Here is an 18,839-nt window from a genome sequence, read left to right on the forward strand (position 1 = left end):
TAAATGATTGTTTATTTATTTGAAATATTAATGTATTATATTTATTTAGTGTAGTGTGTCCTAAGCGTGTGGATCTCTTACTTTTTTAAAAATTATCGTATCGCGTGATGAAATATTTTTTTATTTATTTTGTATCTTTTTTTGTTTAATGAATAATCAGAAAAAATAAAAAGAGACTATTTTTTTTTCAGAAAAACTTTTGTTACTTTTTTTATGTAAAAGAAAAATAAAATTAATTTTTTTCTACAAATTTATTTTTATAATTTTTTTTATTTTTCTTCTAATTTGAAAAGAAAGTTATCAGAATTCTTTTCCTTTATATTCCTTTCTTATTTCCAAATAAAATAATCTTTGCTTATTAATATTAATTTAGTTTTTTCCTCCTATATGATATTATCTAAAAATATAATTGCTTTTTTCCCCTTATATTCCGTACGATGCGCAAGGTAATTTTAAAAGATGAAATAGTATTTTATAACAACATTCAAAATAGTAAAATTATATAATAAAATTATAAATTGTATGTTAATGAGATATGCTGAAAAGTTGGGATGCTAAGATATATTTTCTTAAGTATCATACGAAGTTTTTCATAAGGTATGCGATAGTAAAAACTATGAATAGTATGACCTATATAAAAAAATGCATACAGACTGTTAATATATTTTTCAATAGTGATAATAATTTTAAAAATTTAACTAATTATATTGAAATAAGAAATTAAATATTTTTTATTTTATGTTTATGATTTATTATAAATGATTGTTTATTTATTTAAAATGTTAATGTATTACTTATTTAGAATAATATATCTTAAGCATATGAATATCCTACTTTTTAAAAATTATCGTATCAGTATGTTCCCGTATCTCGTGTCCCGTGTCCGTACAACCTGGTTTCTGGTACGAACTTTTTTTTTATTACCAATAAAAATGAAGTGCTTTTTTCTAAATTTGATTTTATGTCATTAAAATAAGAAATTAAATATTTAATTTAATGCATTATCTTGATGGGATGTAACTAATAGAGATTATCATGATAAAGACATTATCTAAAAATATAAAACGATTTATATTCTTATAATTGTGTTATTATACTTTATCTTCTTACAACTGTGCTAAATAATTATTATCCTCATTTACACTTGACTACGATATAATGTAAACTGCTCTGCTATATATTATTTATATATATTACTTAATTTGTAGATTTTTAATGATGTTGGGAGTTATTTTATGTTAATAAAAGAATCAAACTAATTAAGTCTCCTTTCATTTTTTTATTTATGTTTATAAATTCCACTACTTTCAATACATGTTTATCTATTAATTTTTATTCTCATTATTAAAAAATCATGAGTGCATTTTATATTATTCATCTATCTTTATTTATATATTTTAATAACATAATATAAAAAATTTTACTTAGAGAATCTATAAACAAGCCATATACATTATATTATTTTCTTTCAAAATTTAAAATTTTTTTTTTAACCGCACATGTCACGGTATATTGCTAGTTATAACAAATTGCAAAGTTCCGAAAAAGTAAATCTAATAAGTCGGTTTTAAGATATAAAAAATTAAATTGGACTGAGCAAAGGCCCAAACCCGAACTTAATTAATTCGGCCCGAGATTTGTTAACCCGATTCCGCTCTGGTTTGCTCGAAGGCCTAATCCCCCCCTTCCCGTGTATTTCGTTCTCCAGTAGCAGCAATCTCTTGCCTGCTTTCTGCTTTCAGACACCAGAAATATCAAATCCTCCGTTCTGACCTGCTTCACCTGTAAAATACCAGGTACTCTTCTCCAGCTCTCTCTCTCTCTCTCTCTCTCTCTCTCTCTCTACACAAGTTAATGAAATCTATTCTTTTTTTATTACTAAAATTAGGGCTAGACATTGACATGCTTGCACTTATTGTTATTTGAAATTTTTTATGCGATCATTTATAATAATGTTAATTTTGATTGTTGTATTTGCTAGTTGTTCTGTTAGCTTGTATGTTTCTTTAGATAATTGAGTTGGTGAACTTAACACAGTGGAGAATTGATGGGTTTATGTTGGGAAGGGAGGGGAGGGGAGAGGATTGATGATCTGTGAAGAGTTGTGGATGTCTATGAAGTTGGAGGAGGAGAAAAGAAGGGGGCAAGAGGAATCACAAAGGAGCAGGAAATGGTGTCGTTTCATTGGAGGCAGGAACTTTGTCGTTTCCAGTTTTGGAATGCAAAGGAGGGAAATGATATATCTATAGATAATATACCTGTGTTTGTTCCAGCAGGCTAGAATTGTTAACAATTCTTAGAAGTACTCTTCGAAATTGATAATACTATGGAGGAAGATCATCCCTTTGCGATGCTATTTTGTTCATCTCTACTTTGTAGGTAAATGTTGTACAAAGTTGTAAGAGTTTTTATCATAGAGGGCATATAACAGTTTTAAATGCTGTATTAGGTTTTCTCAAGGGTTGTCTCAAGAGTGCTATTTCTCAAAGAGCATTTGCTCAAAATTTCTGGTACGGCATTGTTATATGTCACTTGTAACAAAGGCTGTCATGTTTTTATGGAAAGCTAGAATTACCCACAACCCCACGCCCCAAATGGAGGACACTTCCTTTAACCTTATAATGACTTCCTATTTAGCAGTGTGATGAGAGCTTCCGTTTTGTCATGTGTTCTGATTATTATTTTTTTCATCTATTATACCATGTGAACATCCTAAGTATTTAGAAACCTTTTGTTACCCACTTACATTTTCTTTTCGTCCAATGAATATGGGTTCATTTCATTTGTAAATTTATCTATTTGTTTATTGGTTAGAAGGCACATGGCCAGAATCTAACAGTTTATAGGAAGTGACATGCCTGGGGTAATAATTTCACCATCTTGGAAGGGACAACAATTTAATGAGAAAAGTTTGAAACTTGAGTCCAAAAAAAAGGGAAATGAAACTTTCATAGCAATCCGTGAATTGTATCAGTTCTGATAGCATTTTGCTCAAGTATGATAAATTCCATCGAGCTAATGATGTAGACTTCCAAATGAATTTTCAGAGTTCTTGGACCTTCAAAGTGTGGATTTAATTTTATGGAATTCATTTTTAGTGTTTGGTTTCTGCCTTTTATCAGTTCTGCCCGTTCACAAGGAAAAATTTGTTGAAATGGTTAATTTCTGAAAGTAAACCTTTTGGTAAATACATATGTTTGTGCTTTACCATGTTTAGGTGCAGTATAAAAGTGTCCGAAGAATAAGATCAGTGTTGAGGTTGAATAATCTGCAGTTGAACCCCATAAGATTAAGATGTCTGCAACAACTACTTCATCTGGTGCATCAACACTTGGTACTAAGGTCTCTATATTTGCGGCAAAGTCTGGATTTGTCATACCAAAAAACAAACTCTCTGGTTCATTGGTTCCCATCTTCAGAGGAGGTAAAAAGTCAGGAGGCAATGAAATAGCCAATGAAGACAATACCAACCAGGTGCTGAGGAAAACAAAATGGGGCCCTGATCCAACTCAGGATGCTGCTGTTAAAAGGGGAAGAGCATTAGCTTATCAGGTGAGTTGGGATTTTCCTTGCAAGTAATGAATCATCTTAATATTTTTTACATGCAGTAGTTAATTTCTAGATAAAGTACACTTGCACGCCTATCACCTTCAATCTTTAAATTCCAATTTTCAATTGTGGATATTTGGATTTAGATTAAGTACAAAATGGGTTGGAGGCATTTATAGCCCTGGTTTGTGGAAGGAATATATTGCTCAGCTGGAAGCAATTAAAAATTGCCTTTTCCCATTGGGTGCTAAGATGTCAGTGTCTTCCGTGTGAAGGGCTCACATGGAAGCTTCCCGTTCCAGGTGCCACTAAGTTATATGCAAATTTTGGGCAGACTCGAGTGGATCAAATTACACAACAGCTGAGGTCAGGAATTCTAGATCCTGGGGAAACTGAAGACTCGGAAGTACTTGATCAGCATGTGGAATCCAAGTCATCCAGTTCATCATTTGACACAAAGGTAAAGTTATGGTTAAATTGCATTCATTTTATGAAGAGTACTTTCTACTTCGTATTGGATATTTTATGTTTCTGAGCACTTACAATAGAATTTGTTGGTGAAGGACTTAGAACTTTTGAAACTTGAAAGGCAGGAGGCTATAGGTACGCTTGAAAATTTTTCTTAGATCATATATTCCTTTGAGATAATAATGCTGGCAGTGCATGAACTTTTGACTTGATTTCTATTCAAGTGCTCAAACTTTAATCTTTTTGCAATCAAGTGCTTAAATGAACAAAGGATTTCTGACCAGGTGCATTTTGGTTGATTTCTCTCACTGGAATGGTTGGCTAGAATGTTTTAATCACAAAAGGTTTTGGGGGAGCGAGAGAAAGTGAGGGACAAGAGGAAGGAAAGAGACATGAATGTAGATTTTTTTTTTTCTGAATGAGTATTGTTTGACTATACAATATTTGCTTATTTTTTACTTCTGTCAAACTTAGTATTTTATCCGTAAAATTTATTTTCATAGTTGTAAGCGAGAAGTTCAAAAATGATCTTCATTATAAACCATTAGCTCATTGAATAATTTGATATAAAAAAAAAAAATTTCAAGCACTCAAAATAAACATCAGGTCAAAGTTTAAGTACTGCTATAGTTCTCAACTCTATTCCATAGTGTTAGCTGCTATTTTTGGCATCATCATCATCATTATCTTGATTTTCCAGGTGAAATACTCAAACTCAATCCATGCTACAAGCCTCCACCTGATTATGTACCTTTGCTGAAAGAGGCTACTGTTCCTATTCCTGTAGGTCAAGTTTGGATGCCTTGGTTCCTTATCGTTTCCATATTCTGTAATTGTTTTTATTAACTAAAGAGATTTGTTTTCTTCAAATTGTCCAGATGAAGTGTTGCAAATTTTTTATAATTCATAGGAATAAATATTTTTTTCTATTACTATCGTCGAACAGAGATTAAGCTAAGGACTTTGGGTATCTTTCAACTGTGGTTTATAGTAGGAATTTTTTGTCATCTTCCTATAATGTATAAGGGTCTACTGGGATCTTTACTTTTTAATGTGATGCTTCATAGAATTTTGTGCCATCAATAGTAGGCAACAGTTATTATAAATTGTCAATTGCTTTAAACATTGCCAAATGCCAGTAGCTGGTCTGGTTTTTACTATTCTTAATTCATTACTGTTTGTGTTTTATTTTACAGCCAAGCTTTTAGGCTTATTTAGGATTAGACATTCCAGAATCATGACAAGTTATATTTGACTATACAGGTCAAAGACCATCCTGGATACAATTTTGTTGGTCTAATATTTGGGCCAGGAGGTGAGACGCAGAAGCGACTAGAAAAGGTAAATTTTGAAGATACCAGGTGGCCCTGATGCTCGTGGGAAGCATGGGATCGAGATTTTTTTATTTGTTATGAATTGTAGTTTAGTGATCTATGCATTACTATTGTGTTTCAGGAGACTGGAGCCAAAATACAATTATATGGTAGCAAAGCTAATACAGGAGAGAAGGTAAGTCTTATTTTTCTTTTTTTGGGGGTGGGGGTGGGATTTGGAATTTGAGGGATTGAAAATGGTGTGGGAGAAAGAGAGGTGAGAGCTTTTATCAGTCAACCATGAATTGAAAATTAAAATATTTTAAAAAGAAACTATTAAAATTAAAATTTTATCCTTTATCCATAAGCAAAATTTGGAAAACAAACAATTGCGCAATTAATGGGGTCAGATTTATAATCTTAGCACATTTTTTAACATGGGTGTTCTCCAACTTTCTCCCCAGATTTCAGTGATTGGAATTTGGTGGGAGTCAGTGAAATTTTAGACCAAAAATTTCCCTCGCCTCTCTTTTTTTGGCTTCCCAAACAAGTGAACTCATACTAATCATCTCACTTTCACTTACCCCACTTTATCCACTCCAAATTTTACCTGCTATCTAACTATACATTAGTGTGAAACCTTTCTCTTAAAGATACTTGAACATTTCTTTTCCTCTTCTTCTTCTAATTGATTCCTTGTCAATGTGAAACATTGATATCCTACAATTGCTATTAGATGTAACAAATTGCTCAAAAATGAATCTTATTCTTTTCCCAGGTTGAGCTTTCTCTGTCTGATGAGTATGAGACCCATGTTGCTTCTTATGATGAGCTGAATGTCCATATATCTGCTGACACATGTGAAAAAGTCGATGGAGCAGTTTCCCTAATTGAAATGCTAGTTACTTCAGTATCAGTGAGTTTCAGATTCTGAAGATCAATGAGAGCTATATATTTGTTTACATTCATTTATGTTCAATGATAGCTATATATTTATTTATTCATTTGTATTTCACCCCTCAGCTATGATTATTTTCATGGACTTTTGCATATTGAATTTACTTTATTGTCATTATTAGGCATTATGCATATCGGCATTCCTTGGCCTGATTACTAACTGCCATTTAACTATTTTGCAGGGGAATCTAGTGTCTGGGAATAATGCAAATGCTCTCAGTCATGAGGCTTCGAGTCCTTCTGTAGTCCTCACTGGTGACCAGGGAGTGCCTCAATCTGTGGTTGGACCTACTCAAATTTCCCAACAAGGTCAGTTTCAGTACCAAGGTCCACAGTTCCCAGCAGCAATCTCAGCTCAGGCTCTGGGACATCCTCCTCCAGCCTTCACTCCGCTCCAGAATTCTTCTGCTCCAATTCATATAAATCTGCTACCTGTATACTCGTCACCTATGAATCCTACAACCATGCCGTCATTGTTTGGCCCTCGACCAATTCCAGCATCCGGGTTCAATTCAATTCTCCAAAATGCATCTCTTGTTTCTTCCAGGCCACAACTGCCATTGCAAGTTTCGTCGCATCCATATCCACCAAGAAATTTTCCCATGCCAGCTCCTCAGCCTTCAGCTGCTCAATCTAACGTTTTCACTTCACTTCCATTTTCTGGTAACCAACCCCTGCCGCCACTACAATCTCCAATCGCTAGACAATTAGTGCCTTCATTAAGTGTTCCACTAGGACCACAATCCGACAGGCCATCGACCCCTATCGGAAGCTCTTCTGGGTGGTCTACAGCTCCTGCTGGTGCTCCAGCATCTTTGGGTCAGGGTAACATGGGGCAAATGGTTTCTTTACAGGTGCCTCGACCTGTGGTTCCACATCCGAGTTTTCTGCCCTCAAATATGCCATCTGCTCCTACTATAAATGTTCATATGAATCATCCCACTGGAGCCTCAAATTTTGCTAGTGTTCTGCCACCTCAAGTTGGTTCAACTGCACCTTTCCAGTCTTCTCCAGCAGTCATGGCTGGAACCCTTGTACCTCATGCATCAATAAACCCTGTATCTGGAAACACAGCAATTTCTTCTCCAGTGACATCCATGCTACAACCAACTCCTAGTCCTGTAAGACCATCGACAATAACAGCTCCAAGACCACTGCACTCGGGCCCCATTGATTTTACCTTTCAACCTCATCCAGAGAATCCAACAGCTCAATCAGTTCCCAGGCCAATCAATCGGCCTATGACTCAAGATCCTCCACTTGCTAGATCATTGATGCAACCACCATCACCTCAAGCACCGTCATTGAGGTTGACTATGCCCAATTCAATTCCTTCACCCGGTATGCATTTGTTTCCAAGGTCACAGTTGGGCAATCAGATGGGTCAAACTCCGGTTCACATGTCTGCTAATCCCTTCGCTGGAAACTCTGCTAGTACCTCAGTTTCCCCTAGAGTCCCAACATTTTCAAATGCCAGTCCAATCATGTTGCCACCTCGAAATTTCAATCCAACCCAACAGTTACCCGATTTAGCCGGCCCTTTTCCTCCCAGGCCTGGGAATCCCCTTCAAATTCGGCAAAATTTTCCAGCTCCAATAACTCCACGAGCCAATTTCATGGCACCAAGTCAACAGTCCAGTAAAAATCTGCATTTTGCATCGGGTCCTGCAGGGCAGCAGCAAATTTATGATCCGTTCTCGCCCACTTCCGTTCCTATTATGCATCAACAGCAAGGAGGTAATGTGATAAAGGGAAGAAAACAAGAGCCTGATCCTGAGTACGAAGATTTGATGGCTTCTGTTGGTGTAAAATAATTCTCTTTAGAATGAACTGGCTCACAGCACAAAATTTTTACTTGGTCACAGATAACTGTCCTGTTTCTTTCTGAAATATAACTTTTGATGAGAAAATGTTGTTTCTGTTCACTATTCATTATCATTGCATATATGTTGATAGCTATGTTGCTTCTAAAGAGGAGCTAAATGGATAGTTCCTTCCCGATTTTCTAGTCGGTCATGATTTGGGCTGGTCGAGATGACCAAATCATGATACTGTAGGTTGGGACACTTTCTGGAATGAAGCTACGTATCTACTGATGTTTTTTATACCCATACATTTTGCACTTTTCATAGCATAAAAAAACTCGCCTGTACAAAATTTCTTAATTCTTTCCCTGCTTCATATTGAGATTATTGTCATTTTAACTTGCGGTTGTAATAAATAGTACTTGGTGAGATCAATTAATTTGTATCTATTTATGGTTAAACTACATTAGCTTTATAAAAATAATTATTTATCAAATTAGTTTTTTAAAATTAGATATTTTACTTTGGATTGAATTTATGGATTAAAGCAACGAAAAATAATTAAAAATTAAATAAATAATTAAGCTTTTCTTGAGGATATTTTTAAAAAATGGTAACTATTTAAAAAATCTATATTTTAATTAATTTGGTCATGGGTGGATCTATAGATCAGGCTTCGGCAAGTTTAATTTATTTTTTTTCCGATTATTTCCTTTATAATTATTTAAAATACTAAATAACTATTAATAGTTAATATATTATTTAATTCATATAATATATTAAAATACAAAATAATCTATTTGTCATTAAAAAATTATATACACATTTCAATAGTTACCATTAGCATTCAAGTATTCAAACAGTCCACCATCGCTATTAGCTATGAGAAAGAACTAAAACAAATCACCCTTTTATATAAAAAATTTCTTCATGGCCAATCATCTTTTGCCATGTGGAGTATTCTTTATCTGTATTATGGAGGTCAGTGAATTCGGGTTTTGAGGTAGGATGATAAAGGATCGGGTTTATTTTATTTTATTTTTATAAATTATTCATTATAATCCTAACATGACAAAGCTGGGAATGTGCAATATGTCAATTTGTACATTATATAACATTTTATTAATTAAAATATTCTATTTTATTTTATATATATATATATATACATTAAACTGCATTTTATATGAATTCGAATAAATTTTCTGACAAACATGCAAATCCTTAATTATCAGGTTAATATATATAATATTAACATGCGCGAGTCATGTATGGAGAACATCTAGAAGAGACATCCAATAATAAAAGTATGATCCCAATAATGCCTCATGATGCGCATTGTATATATATTTATATGTTCCATTCAGATTTTACAAGAGGCACATTTACATGCCTCAGTCTATAAATACCATCTTCACCATCAACATCTCATCGCATACATCCAATATATAACCTTCTGTATTTCCAGTTTATCATTTCCAAACACCAAATCTAACATGGCTGCTTTGATTCGTGAAGATGAAGTTGTTACTGCAATCTCTCCTGAAAAGATGTTTAAGGTCTTCGTTCTCGAAGATTCTGTAATTATCCCTAAAATTATTCCCGTCATTAAGAGTATTGAGATTATTGAAGGAAATGGAGGCCCTGGAACTATTAAGAAGACTACCTTTGTAGAAGGTGATGATTAAACATTTTTAATTATTGTTGTTATAATTAATTATTTATTCAGTTTCGATTAACTTTTATTTACTAATATGTTTCTTTATTACACAAGCAGGTAGTGAAGTTAAGTATGTGAAAAATAGAATTGACGCAATAGATAAAGATAATTTCATATATAACTATACTACATTTGAAGGCGCACTATGGAACGATACAATAGAAAAAGTCTCTTATGAAATAAAACTAGTGTCTGCTCCTAATGGAGGATCCATCGTCAAGAGCATAGGCAAATACTATGCAAAAGGCGACGCTAAGATTGATGAAGAAGTAATCAAGGCTGGGGAACAACAAATATTAGCAATGTTCAAAGTTATTGAAACATACCTCTTGGCAAATCCTGATGCCTATTAATTCAAACTATGCGAAGGATGATGCATTTTGATGGGTGCAATTAATAAAACTAAACTATCGTGCTTTTTTTATTTTTCTATTTGGGCCAAAACTGTATAAACAGCTTTTGGTTTGTCTCGTAATAAAAGTTTAAAATTCTTCTGTGTGCAAGACTTGTACCGTGTGATTGAAATGTCGATGTAATGAATTCATAATAAATAAATTCGAATAATTCGATTTTCTATTGAACATTGAAGATGCTACGTCTCATTTTATTATTATTATTTTTTTTGTCAATGCTTGAAAATTTTAAAATTGGGAAATCAAAATTTTAGAAAATTGGTCATAAATGAAATTTCATTCATCTATTATAAACTATATTTTTAAAACTGGGCCAAACATCGAATTGGCTTATGAATAGGTTGCAATTAGACCGAGTCAACTCAGTTCAATCGGATTTTTTTTTAATTTTTAGATTTTATAATTTTTTGTAAAAAATTAATAAGATATACTTATAGATAATTTTATAACGAAAAAGTAATAGTATAATTATTTTTTAAACCATTAATCATCTAACACTAATCTATAATTACTAATTATTATGTCATTCATTATATATTCAACATAATAATAATAAACATATCAAAATTCAAATTATAATAATTTAAATGTTATAATAAGTTTAAATCATTCATAAATTATACAAAATATAAAAGTATTTGTGTACTAATTAAATTATATTTTTAATTATTTTATTAAATAAATATAAATAATTATTAATTATAAAATAAGGATTTTTTAAAATTTGGGTACAACATGATGTTGCTAGTCCTTATGTTCTCTGTGAATATAGTACAGGGATTGAAAATGTTTGTGCGGCTGACCTCATATTACCAGGCAGAAGACTATGGGATGAGGAGATTTTGCAGCAATTATTTTATGCTCAAGAGGTGCAGCTCATAAGGCAAGTCCCCCTTAGTTTGCATCGGTTCCTTGATTCTTAGAGGTGAGCTTTTAAGCCAAACGGTGTATACTCAATTTTTCTAGTGGCTACAAGGTTTTATATGAGGCTCGGATATTGGTGTTGCAGGTCCATCCTCTTTGTGGAATACAACGTGGAAGGCTAAAGTTTCGGGTAAAATAAAAAAATAACAAACACGTTTTGTTTTGGCAGTCAAAGAAGGCTGCGAAAGAAGAAAAAAAGGAGAAAAAATGGACACGTGATTAACGCGTCCACTCGGTGGACGCGTTAATAATGCGTCCCCTTCTCTTATTTATAGGAGAAGGTTTTCCCTAAACAAACACAAAAACAAAGAATAGGTTTTCCCTAAACAAACACAAAAACAAAGAATAGGAATACACAATTAAGTGTAGAGGATTTTATAAAAAGATTCCTAAAATTGGAAAAGAGAAAATAGTGAGGATTATAATTTTTAGGGGTGTTTTTGGGAAACACTTGGAGTGTCACTATTTTTGTAATCTGTTTTGTACCTACTATTTTTAGTGAAAGAATTATTCGGAGTTTGTCTTATGGACGTAGCCCATAACAGTTGAAGGGTGAACCACGTAAATCTCGGTGTCCCTATTTTCCATCTGGCATTTACGGTAATTATTTAATTTTTTTATCGTGATTATTATTTCTGGTGGATTCGATTGTCAATATCCAATACGTAATTATTGGAAGTAAATGTGGTAATAATAATTTAAATCTTTATTGACGTTATTAACCTTTATCGTCGGTAATTTTATTTTACTTCTACCATCGGTATTTTTCTGCGGGCCCCACTTGGGATCAGTTAGAATCCTAACAACTGGTATCAGAGCCTTTAGTTGGTAAATTCTGTCAGTTTTCTACAAAGTTACTGTTCACTTGAATAGTAAATAGTGAATTTCATGAATAGTAAAAAATTTTGTCAGATTCAGAATTCGACATGGCTAACGACGGGCAATGATCAAATTGACGGATTCGAATTATTCAATGTGAAAATCTAGAATAGAGGACTACCTCAATTACAAAGATCTATACGATCCAATTGAAGGTGACAGTGCAAAGCCAGAAGAAATGAAAGAAAGGCAGTGAGACAAATTAAAAAAGCAGACATTGGGTACAATACGCCAATGGATAGATGCTAGCCTGTACAACCACGTGAGAAATGAAAAAGATCCCCAAGTTCTCAGGAAAAAATTAGAGAATATGTACGAGGCTACAAACGCTCAAGGTAAAGTGTTCATGATTCGTAAAGTCATGAACTTAAAGTTGTCAGAGGGGCGATCAGTTACACAACACCTGAACGATTTTGAAGGACTCGTAACTGAGTTAGCAGTTAGCGGTATGTCCTTAGATGACGAGATGCAAGCATGCCTACCGTTGGGATCTCTACCGGATAGTTGGGACACTCTTGTGGTATCATTGAGTAACTAAGCTCCAAATGGTGTGGTAACAATGTCTATGGTAAAGAATAGACTACTCAATAAAGAACTACGAAGAAGAGATGTTGCCAGTACCAGTTCACAAGCCCTTGTCACAGAGAATAGGGGCCGGAGCAAGAGTAGAGGTCCAAGGCATGAAAAGTCAGGTGGTAGATCCAAGTCTAGAGAAATGAGAAAGTGTTACCATTGCGGCAAGGAGGGTCATCTCAAAAGGAATTGCTGTTTACTCAAACAGGATAATGCAAACCGAAGACAGGAGAATGGCAGAAATACATCTGCTACAGTCTCAGCAGAAGATGGTGAGGTGACTTTAGTCACTTATGATGTAGAATGCTGTCATGTTGGAGATGCAGATACCGAGTGGATAGTAGACTCCGGTGCTTCATACCACTGTGTTCCGAAAAGAAAATACTTTTCCACTTATAAAGCAGGAGATTTTGGTACTATTAGAATGAGAAATAATAGTGTTCGCAAATGGTGGGAATCGGTGATGTCTGCATAAAGACAAGTGTCGGGTGCACATTGATAATTAAAAATGTGAAACATATTCCCGATCTTCGGTTGAACCTGTTATCTATCAGTGTACTGGACAAGGAAGGCTATCACCATCATACAGGTGACGGTAATTGGAAACTCATGAAAGGGTCTTTGGTGGTGGCGATAGGAAAATTATGTTGCTCGCTGTATAAGACGCACGCAACAATATGTACGGGTCAACTGAATACAGTTGCAGATGATGCTTCACCAAATTTGTGGCATAGGCGGCTGGCGCATGTTAGTGAGAAAGGGTTGAATATGTTGGCTAAGAAGTCCCTCATCCCATTAGCCAAAGGTAAAATAAACCCTTGTGATCATTGTTTATTTGGGAAGCAACGTCGTGTCCCATTTCAGAAAAGCTCTAGACGGAGAGACAATAACTTGGAGTTGGTACACTCTAACGTATGTGGTCCCATGGAGGTAGAATCACTTGGAGGAAGTAGATATTTCTAACCTTCATTGGTGATTTCTCACGAAAAACATGGATATATTTGTTGCGCACAAAGGACCAAGTATTCAAGCGCTTTCAGCAATTCCATGCGATGGTGGAAAGGAAGACTGGACTGGCTTTGAAGTGTTTGCGCACGGATAATGGTGGTGAATACATCTCTAAGGAGTTTAGAGATTATTGTAGTCAGCATGGTATTAGGCATGGAAAGACAGTCCCTGGTACGCCTCAACACAACGGCGTTGCTGAACGGATGAATCGCACCATTATTGAAAGAGTCAAATCCATGCACAAAATGGCCAACTTACCTAAGCCATTTTGGGGAGAAGCTGTCAATACTGCTGTCTACCTAATCAACCGACTACCTTCAGTACCTTTGAATTTTGATATCCTGGAGAAGGTCTGGACAGATAGAAATATTTCATACTCTCACCTGAGGGTATTTGGCTGCAAGGCATTTATGCATGTTTCGAAGGAGCAGAGATCAAAGTTTGATGACAAGTCAGTTCCTTGCACTTTTGTTGGTTATGGAGACGAAGAGTTTGGCTACAGGTTATGGGACTCAGTGAAAAAGAAAGTTGTCCGGAGCTGAGACGTAGTATTCCACGAGAATGAGATCGTGGCAGATACAACTTGTGAAGAATCCACAAGTGATGTTGTTGTTGATATTAGACCAGGAAGCATTCCTACAGATGATGCCACGAGAGGAGGAATGCCAGAATCAGAATAGGAAGAAGAAGAAGAGCCAGTCATGGGGGATCAAGAGACGATTGTAGATGATAACAGTGATGTAGAGGGTGTTGAGCAGGGGGAGCCAGAGAACCCCATTCCACCAGAAGGAGTTGAACCTCAGTTAAGAAGGTCAACCAGAGAACGCCAACCATCTACAAGGTACCCTAGTTCTGATTACATTTTGATTTTTGATGAGGGGAAGCCAGAGAGCTTCCAAGATGTGCAATCTTGCAAAGATAAAGATTGCTGGACAAAGGCCATGCAAGAGGAGATGAATTCTTTGAAAAAGAATGATACATATGAGCTGGTGAAACTTCCAAAAGGGAAGAGAACACTCAAGAACAAATGGGTGTACAAACTAAAGAAAGATGATGGCAACCTAGTGAGATACAAAGCTCGATTGGTCGTTAAAGGCTTTACTCAAAAGAAAGGTATTGACTTTGATGAGATTTTTTCACCAGTTGTGAAAATAAGTTCTATTCGAGTTGTGCTAGTCTAGTAGCCAGTTTGAATCTTGAGTTAGAGCAGCTTGATGTAAAGACTGCATTCTTGCATGGGGATCTAGAGGAAGAAATCTATATGGAACAACCAGAAGGTTTCAAGGTCAAGGGAAAAGAGGACATGGTTTGTTGCTTGAAGAAGAGCTTGTACGGGTTGAAACAAGCACCGCGACAATGGTATAAAAATTTTGATTCTTTCATGGTGAATCAAGGATACAAAAGGACAGATGCAGATCCTTGTGTATATGTCCGAAAATTTCCTGATGGTAAATTTATTATCCTTCTCTTATATGTTGATGATATAATAATCGTTGGACCAGATGCACACATGATTAGCAGGTTAAAAAGTGATTTGTCAAAAGCATTTGACATGAAGGATTTGGGATTGGCAAGGTGAATTCTTGGAATGGAGATTATCCAAGACAGAAAGTCCTGCAGGTTATGGTTATCGCAGGAAAAATATATTGAACGAGTTCTAGAGAGGTTCAATATGAAGAATGCTAAACCAGTTAGCATTCCACTTGCCACTCATTTCAAGTTGAGTAAGAAATCCTACCCATCAACAAAGAAAGAAAAATGAGATATGTCAAATGTTCTATATTCCTCAGCGGTCGGAAGTTTGATGTCCGCAATGTTGTGTACGAGACCAGATATCGCTCATGCAGTTGGTGTTGTGAGCCGGTTTCTATCAAATCCCTAGAAGACACATTGAGAAGCAGTGAAGTGGATCTTCAGATACCTGAGAGGAACTTCAAAGTTATGTTTAACTTTTGGAGGTGAAAAGGCTGCACTTGTTGGTTACACAGATGCAGATATGGCCGGTGATCTTGATGAAAGAAAATCTACATTAGGATACCTATTTACATTCTCAGGGGTAGCTATTTCATGGCAGTCGAGATTACAAAAATGTGTTTTGTTATCAACGACCGAAGCATAGTACGTTGCAGGAAAGGAAATACTTTGGTTAAAGTGATTCTTTCAAGAATTGGGTGTGCAGCAACTAGAATATATAGTTTATTGTGATATCAGAGTGTGTTAGACTTGAGCAAAAATACTATGTATCATGCACAGACAAAGCACATTGATGTAAGATATCATTGGCTTAGATCTGCCATTGAAGAGAAGCAGTTTCAGTTGCGAAAGATCCACACAGACAGAAATGCTGCGGATATATTGACAAAGGTCGTTCCGAAGGAAATGTTCGAACTATGTGTCAAAGTGGCAAGAATGGAGAGTCCCACCATGTAGTCGGGAGGGAGAGAATTGTTGTGGGTCCCTCCGACATGTGGGACACACACAAGTTTGAAGGAAAAAAAAAACAACAAACACGTTTTGTTTTGGCAGTCAAAGAAGGCTGCGGAAGAAGAAAAAAAAGGGAAAAAATGGACACGTGATTAACGCGTCCATTGGGTGGACGCGTTAATAATGCGTCCCCTTCTCCTATTTATAGGAGAAGGTTTTCCCTAAACAAACACAAAAACAAAGAATAGGAATACACAATTAAGTGTAGAGAATTTTAGGAAAAGGTTCCTAAAATTGGGAAAGAGAGAAAATAGTGAGAGTTATAATTTTTGGGGTGTTTTTGGGAAACAATTAGAGTGCCATTATTTTTGTAATCTCTTTTGTACCTACTATTTTTAGTGGAAGAATTATTTGGAGTTTGTCCTGTGGACGTAGCCCATAACAGTTGAAGGGTGAACCACGTAAATCTCGGTGTCCCTATTTTTCATCTGGCATTTACGGTAATTATTTAATTTTTTTTTATCGTGATTATTATTTCTAGTGGATTCGATCGTCAATATCCAATACGTAATTATTGGAAGTAAATGTGGTAATAGTAATTTAAATTTTTATCGGCATTATTAACCTTTATCGTCGGTAATTTTATTTTACTTCTACCACCGGCATTTTTCCGCGGGCCCCGCTCGGGATTAATTAGAATACCAACACAAGCAACTGAAAATTCATTGCACGCCATTTGGCTTTGTCCTTTTGCAAAAGAAGTTTGGAGTATTTCTAGTATTGGTTGGTGGCGTGAGTTTGATTCTCCGACAGATTGGCTGGAGGTGGCGATTTAGCGGTGCTCTTGTGATGAACTGTGTTTATCATTTTTTCAGGCATGGGAGATCTGGTTGTATCATAATAATGTGGTTTCTGTGACTGGGTTGCAGGAATGGCGTATTGCTCATCACAGTAGCAGCAGAGCAAGAGTTGCTTATGATCTTTTTCAAGCTAAGTGGTGTCGGCCTGCTGCTGGTTTTGTGAAAGTGAATGTGGACATTGTTTGGGATTCAACCACTAAGCGGGCTGGTGTTGGTTGGATTATAAGGGATAGCGGTGGTCAGTGCTTGGAAGGTCGGATGGTATCGGGTCTATATTTTTCAAGCTCCGACATGACTGAGTTATGGGGTATAAGGGAGGTGCTGAGTTGGTTGAAGGTTAAGGGCAGGTTGGAGTCGGTGGTTGTTGAAACAAATTGCTTAGTGGTGTTAAATGCTTTGGATCGGTTTATTCCTATTAATACTTACTTTGGTGCTTTTATTCAAGTTTGCAAAATTCCAGCTAGTAGATGATTTGGCTTCTTTTATCTTTTGTTTTTGTTCGAAAATCAGCAAACTAGTGCACTCATTTGTTAACTTGAGCTGCTGCTTCTAGGACTCATTTAGTGGAGTGAGGTCTCATCCCTGTATCTTTTATTCATGATGTTCTTTTCTTTGATGATAATGACACCAACATTTCTTAATAAAAACAAAAAAAAAAAAAAAAAAACAAAATTTCATATAAGATTAATGTGAATATAAATAATATTATTAAAAATATAATTTTTTTCTCTCTTCTAAATAAAATATTTTAAATTATCATAAAAACAAAATCAAATATTTAAAAATAAATTTGAAAAATAAAATATGAAAATTTTCAAATGTCTCATTATGATAATATATTAAAAAATAAATTTAAAATAGATAAAACTTAAAATTTTGAATGTTTAATTATCTATATGTATTTATTTAAAAAATAATGTTAATAAATTATATTCAATCAACTAATAAAATATAATTTTCTAATTGGTCATATTTAAGATTATTTTAAAATATTTTAAATTTCACCAAGAATATTATTGAAAATCCGAATATCCCTCGTGTTCTCACATTTTTATATAGTATAGAAGTATAGATAGATAGATATATAATTGCACTAAGTTATTATTATATCTTTTAAAAAAAAGTTATTATTGTATTACATATTTTTTTTGGGAAAACTCAATTTTACACCTTAAAGTTTTTTAGTTTAGTTATTGAATTCAAAATTTTCAATTGTGTATTGAGTTTAAAGGTCGAACCTCACCTATTAATCTCAATAATTAAGACCAAATCATAGCTAATAATGTCAAGGCAACGTAAAACGCACGTTGTAAAAACACTTGTAAAACAATTAGATGGTTTAAATTATGGAAAAAATTTACCTACACCCGGCATATGAATTCACCTATATACTAAACTAGTTACAAATAATATTTTGATTTAGACGAAGGTATTTGTGATCATACACCAAAAAAATAGTAACATTTTTAAAAAAATATTTTTTTGATTGACTTAGTGTATGTGAGACCACCTATACACCAAGTAACGGCAAGTCTATCCTTAAAATTATATTATTATTATGAAATCATAAAATGGAAAAAATCCTACCTCTTGGGTTTGATTTTTCTTTATTACAAAATGGTGAGTTGTTGCCACAATAGAATTAATTAATCAATTCTTATGACCTTTTTTTTTTTTTTTTTTTGACAAATTTAGCCAAAAGAATCTAGCAAATACATTGAATGTTTTAATTCCATCAATCAAATGACTTGCAAATGTAGTGCAAGTTTTATATCTTGGATTTAATAGTCAAAAGGATAAAATAAACATGATTAAAAATTTATGAGTTCACTAGAATCTAGTTTGAAATTTTGAAGTTTAAAAGGAAAAAAATAATTATAAAACAGCAAACTTTATTGTCATTTTAACTCTTCATCCAGCATTACATTCTTTGTGCTTTTGAAGAATTA

General features: G+C 34.4%; 2 protein-coding genes across 2 annotated transcripts; both read left to right on the top strand.

Moving 5' to 3' along the window:
- The first annotated feature begins 1,641 nt into the window (after positions 1 to 1,641).
- LOC105650973 (RNA-binding KH domain-containing protein) lies at positions 1,642 to 8,398 on the top strand. Its single transcript, XM_012237945.3, has 9 exons — positions 1,642 to 1,796; positions 3,218 to 3,552; positions 3,884 to 4,009; positions 4,113 to 4,152; positions 4,718 to 4,800; positions 5,281 to 5,358; positions 5,473 to 5,526; positions 6,109 to 6,246; positions 6,470 to 8,398. The coding sequence occupies exons 2-9, from the start codon at positions 3,295 to 3,297 to the stop codon at positions 8,099 to 8,101; spliced, it is 2,409 nt and encodes an 802-aa protein (XP_012093335.1). The 5' UTR covers positions 1,642 to 1,796; positions 3,218 to 3,294; the 3' UTR covers positions 8,102 to 8,398.
- A 1,090-nt stretch (positions 8,399 to 9,488) lies between these two features.
- Positions 9,489 to 10,390, top strand: LOC105650972 (major allergen Pru ar 1). The gene is made up of 2 exons (XM_012237944.4): positions 9,489 to 9,766; positions 9,867 to 10,390. Exons 1-2 carry the CDS (start codon positions 9,586 to 9,588, stop codon positions 10,160 to 10,162), a joined length of 477 nt encoding a protein of 158 aa, XP_012093334.3. The 5' UTR covers positions 9,489 to 9,585; the 3' UTR covers positions 10,163 to 10,390.
- The last annotated feature ends 8,449 nt before the right edge of the window (positions 10,391 to 18,839 follow it).

This window comes from Jatropha curcas, chromosome 7 (genome assembly GCF_041381405.1).
Source record: "Jatropha curcas cultivar XTBG-Jc1 chromosome 7, XTBG_Jcur_1.0, whole genome shotgun sequence".
NCBI classification, from domain to species: domain Eukaryota; kingdom Viridiplantae; phylum Streptophyta; class Magnoliopsida; order Malpighiales; family Euphorbiaceae; genus Jatropha; species Jatropha curcas.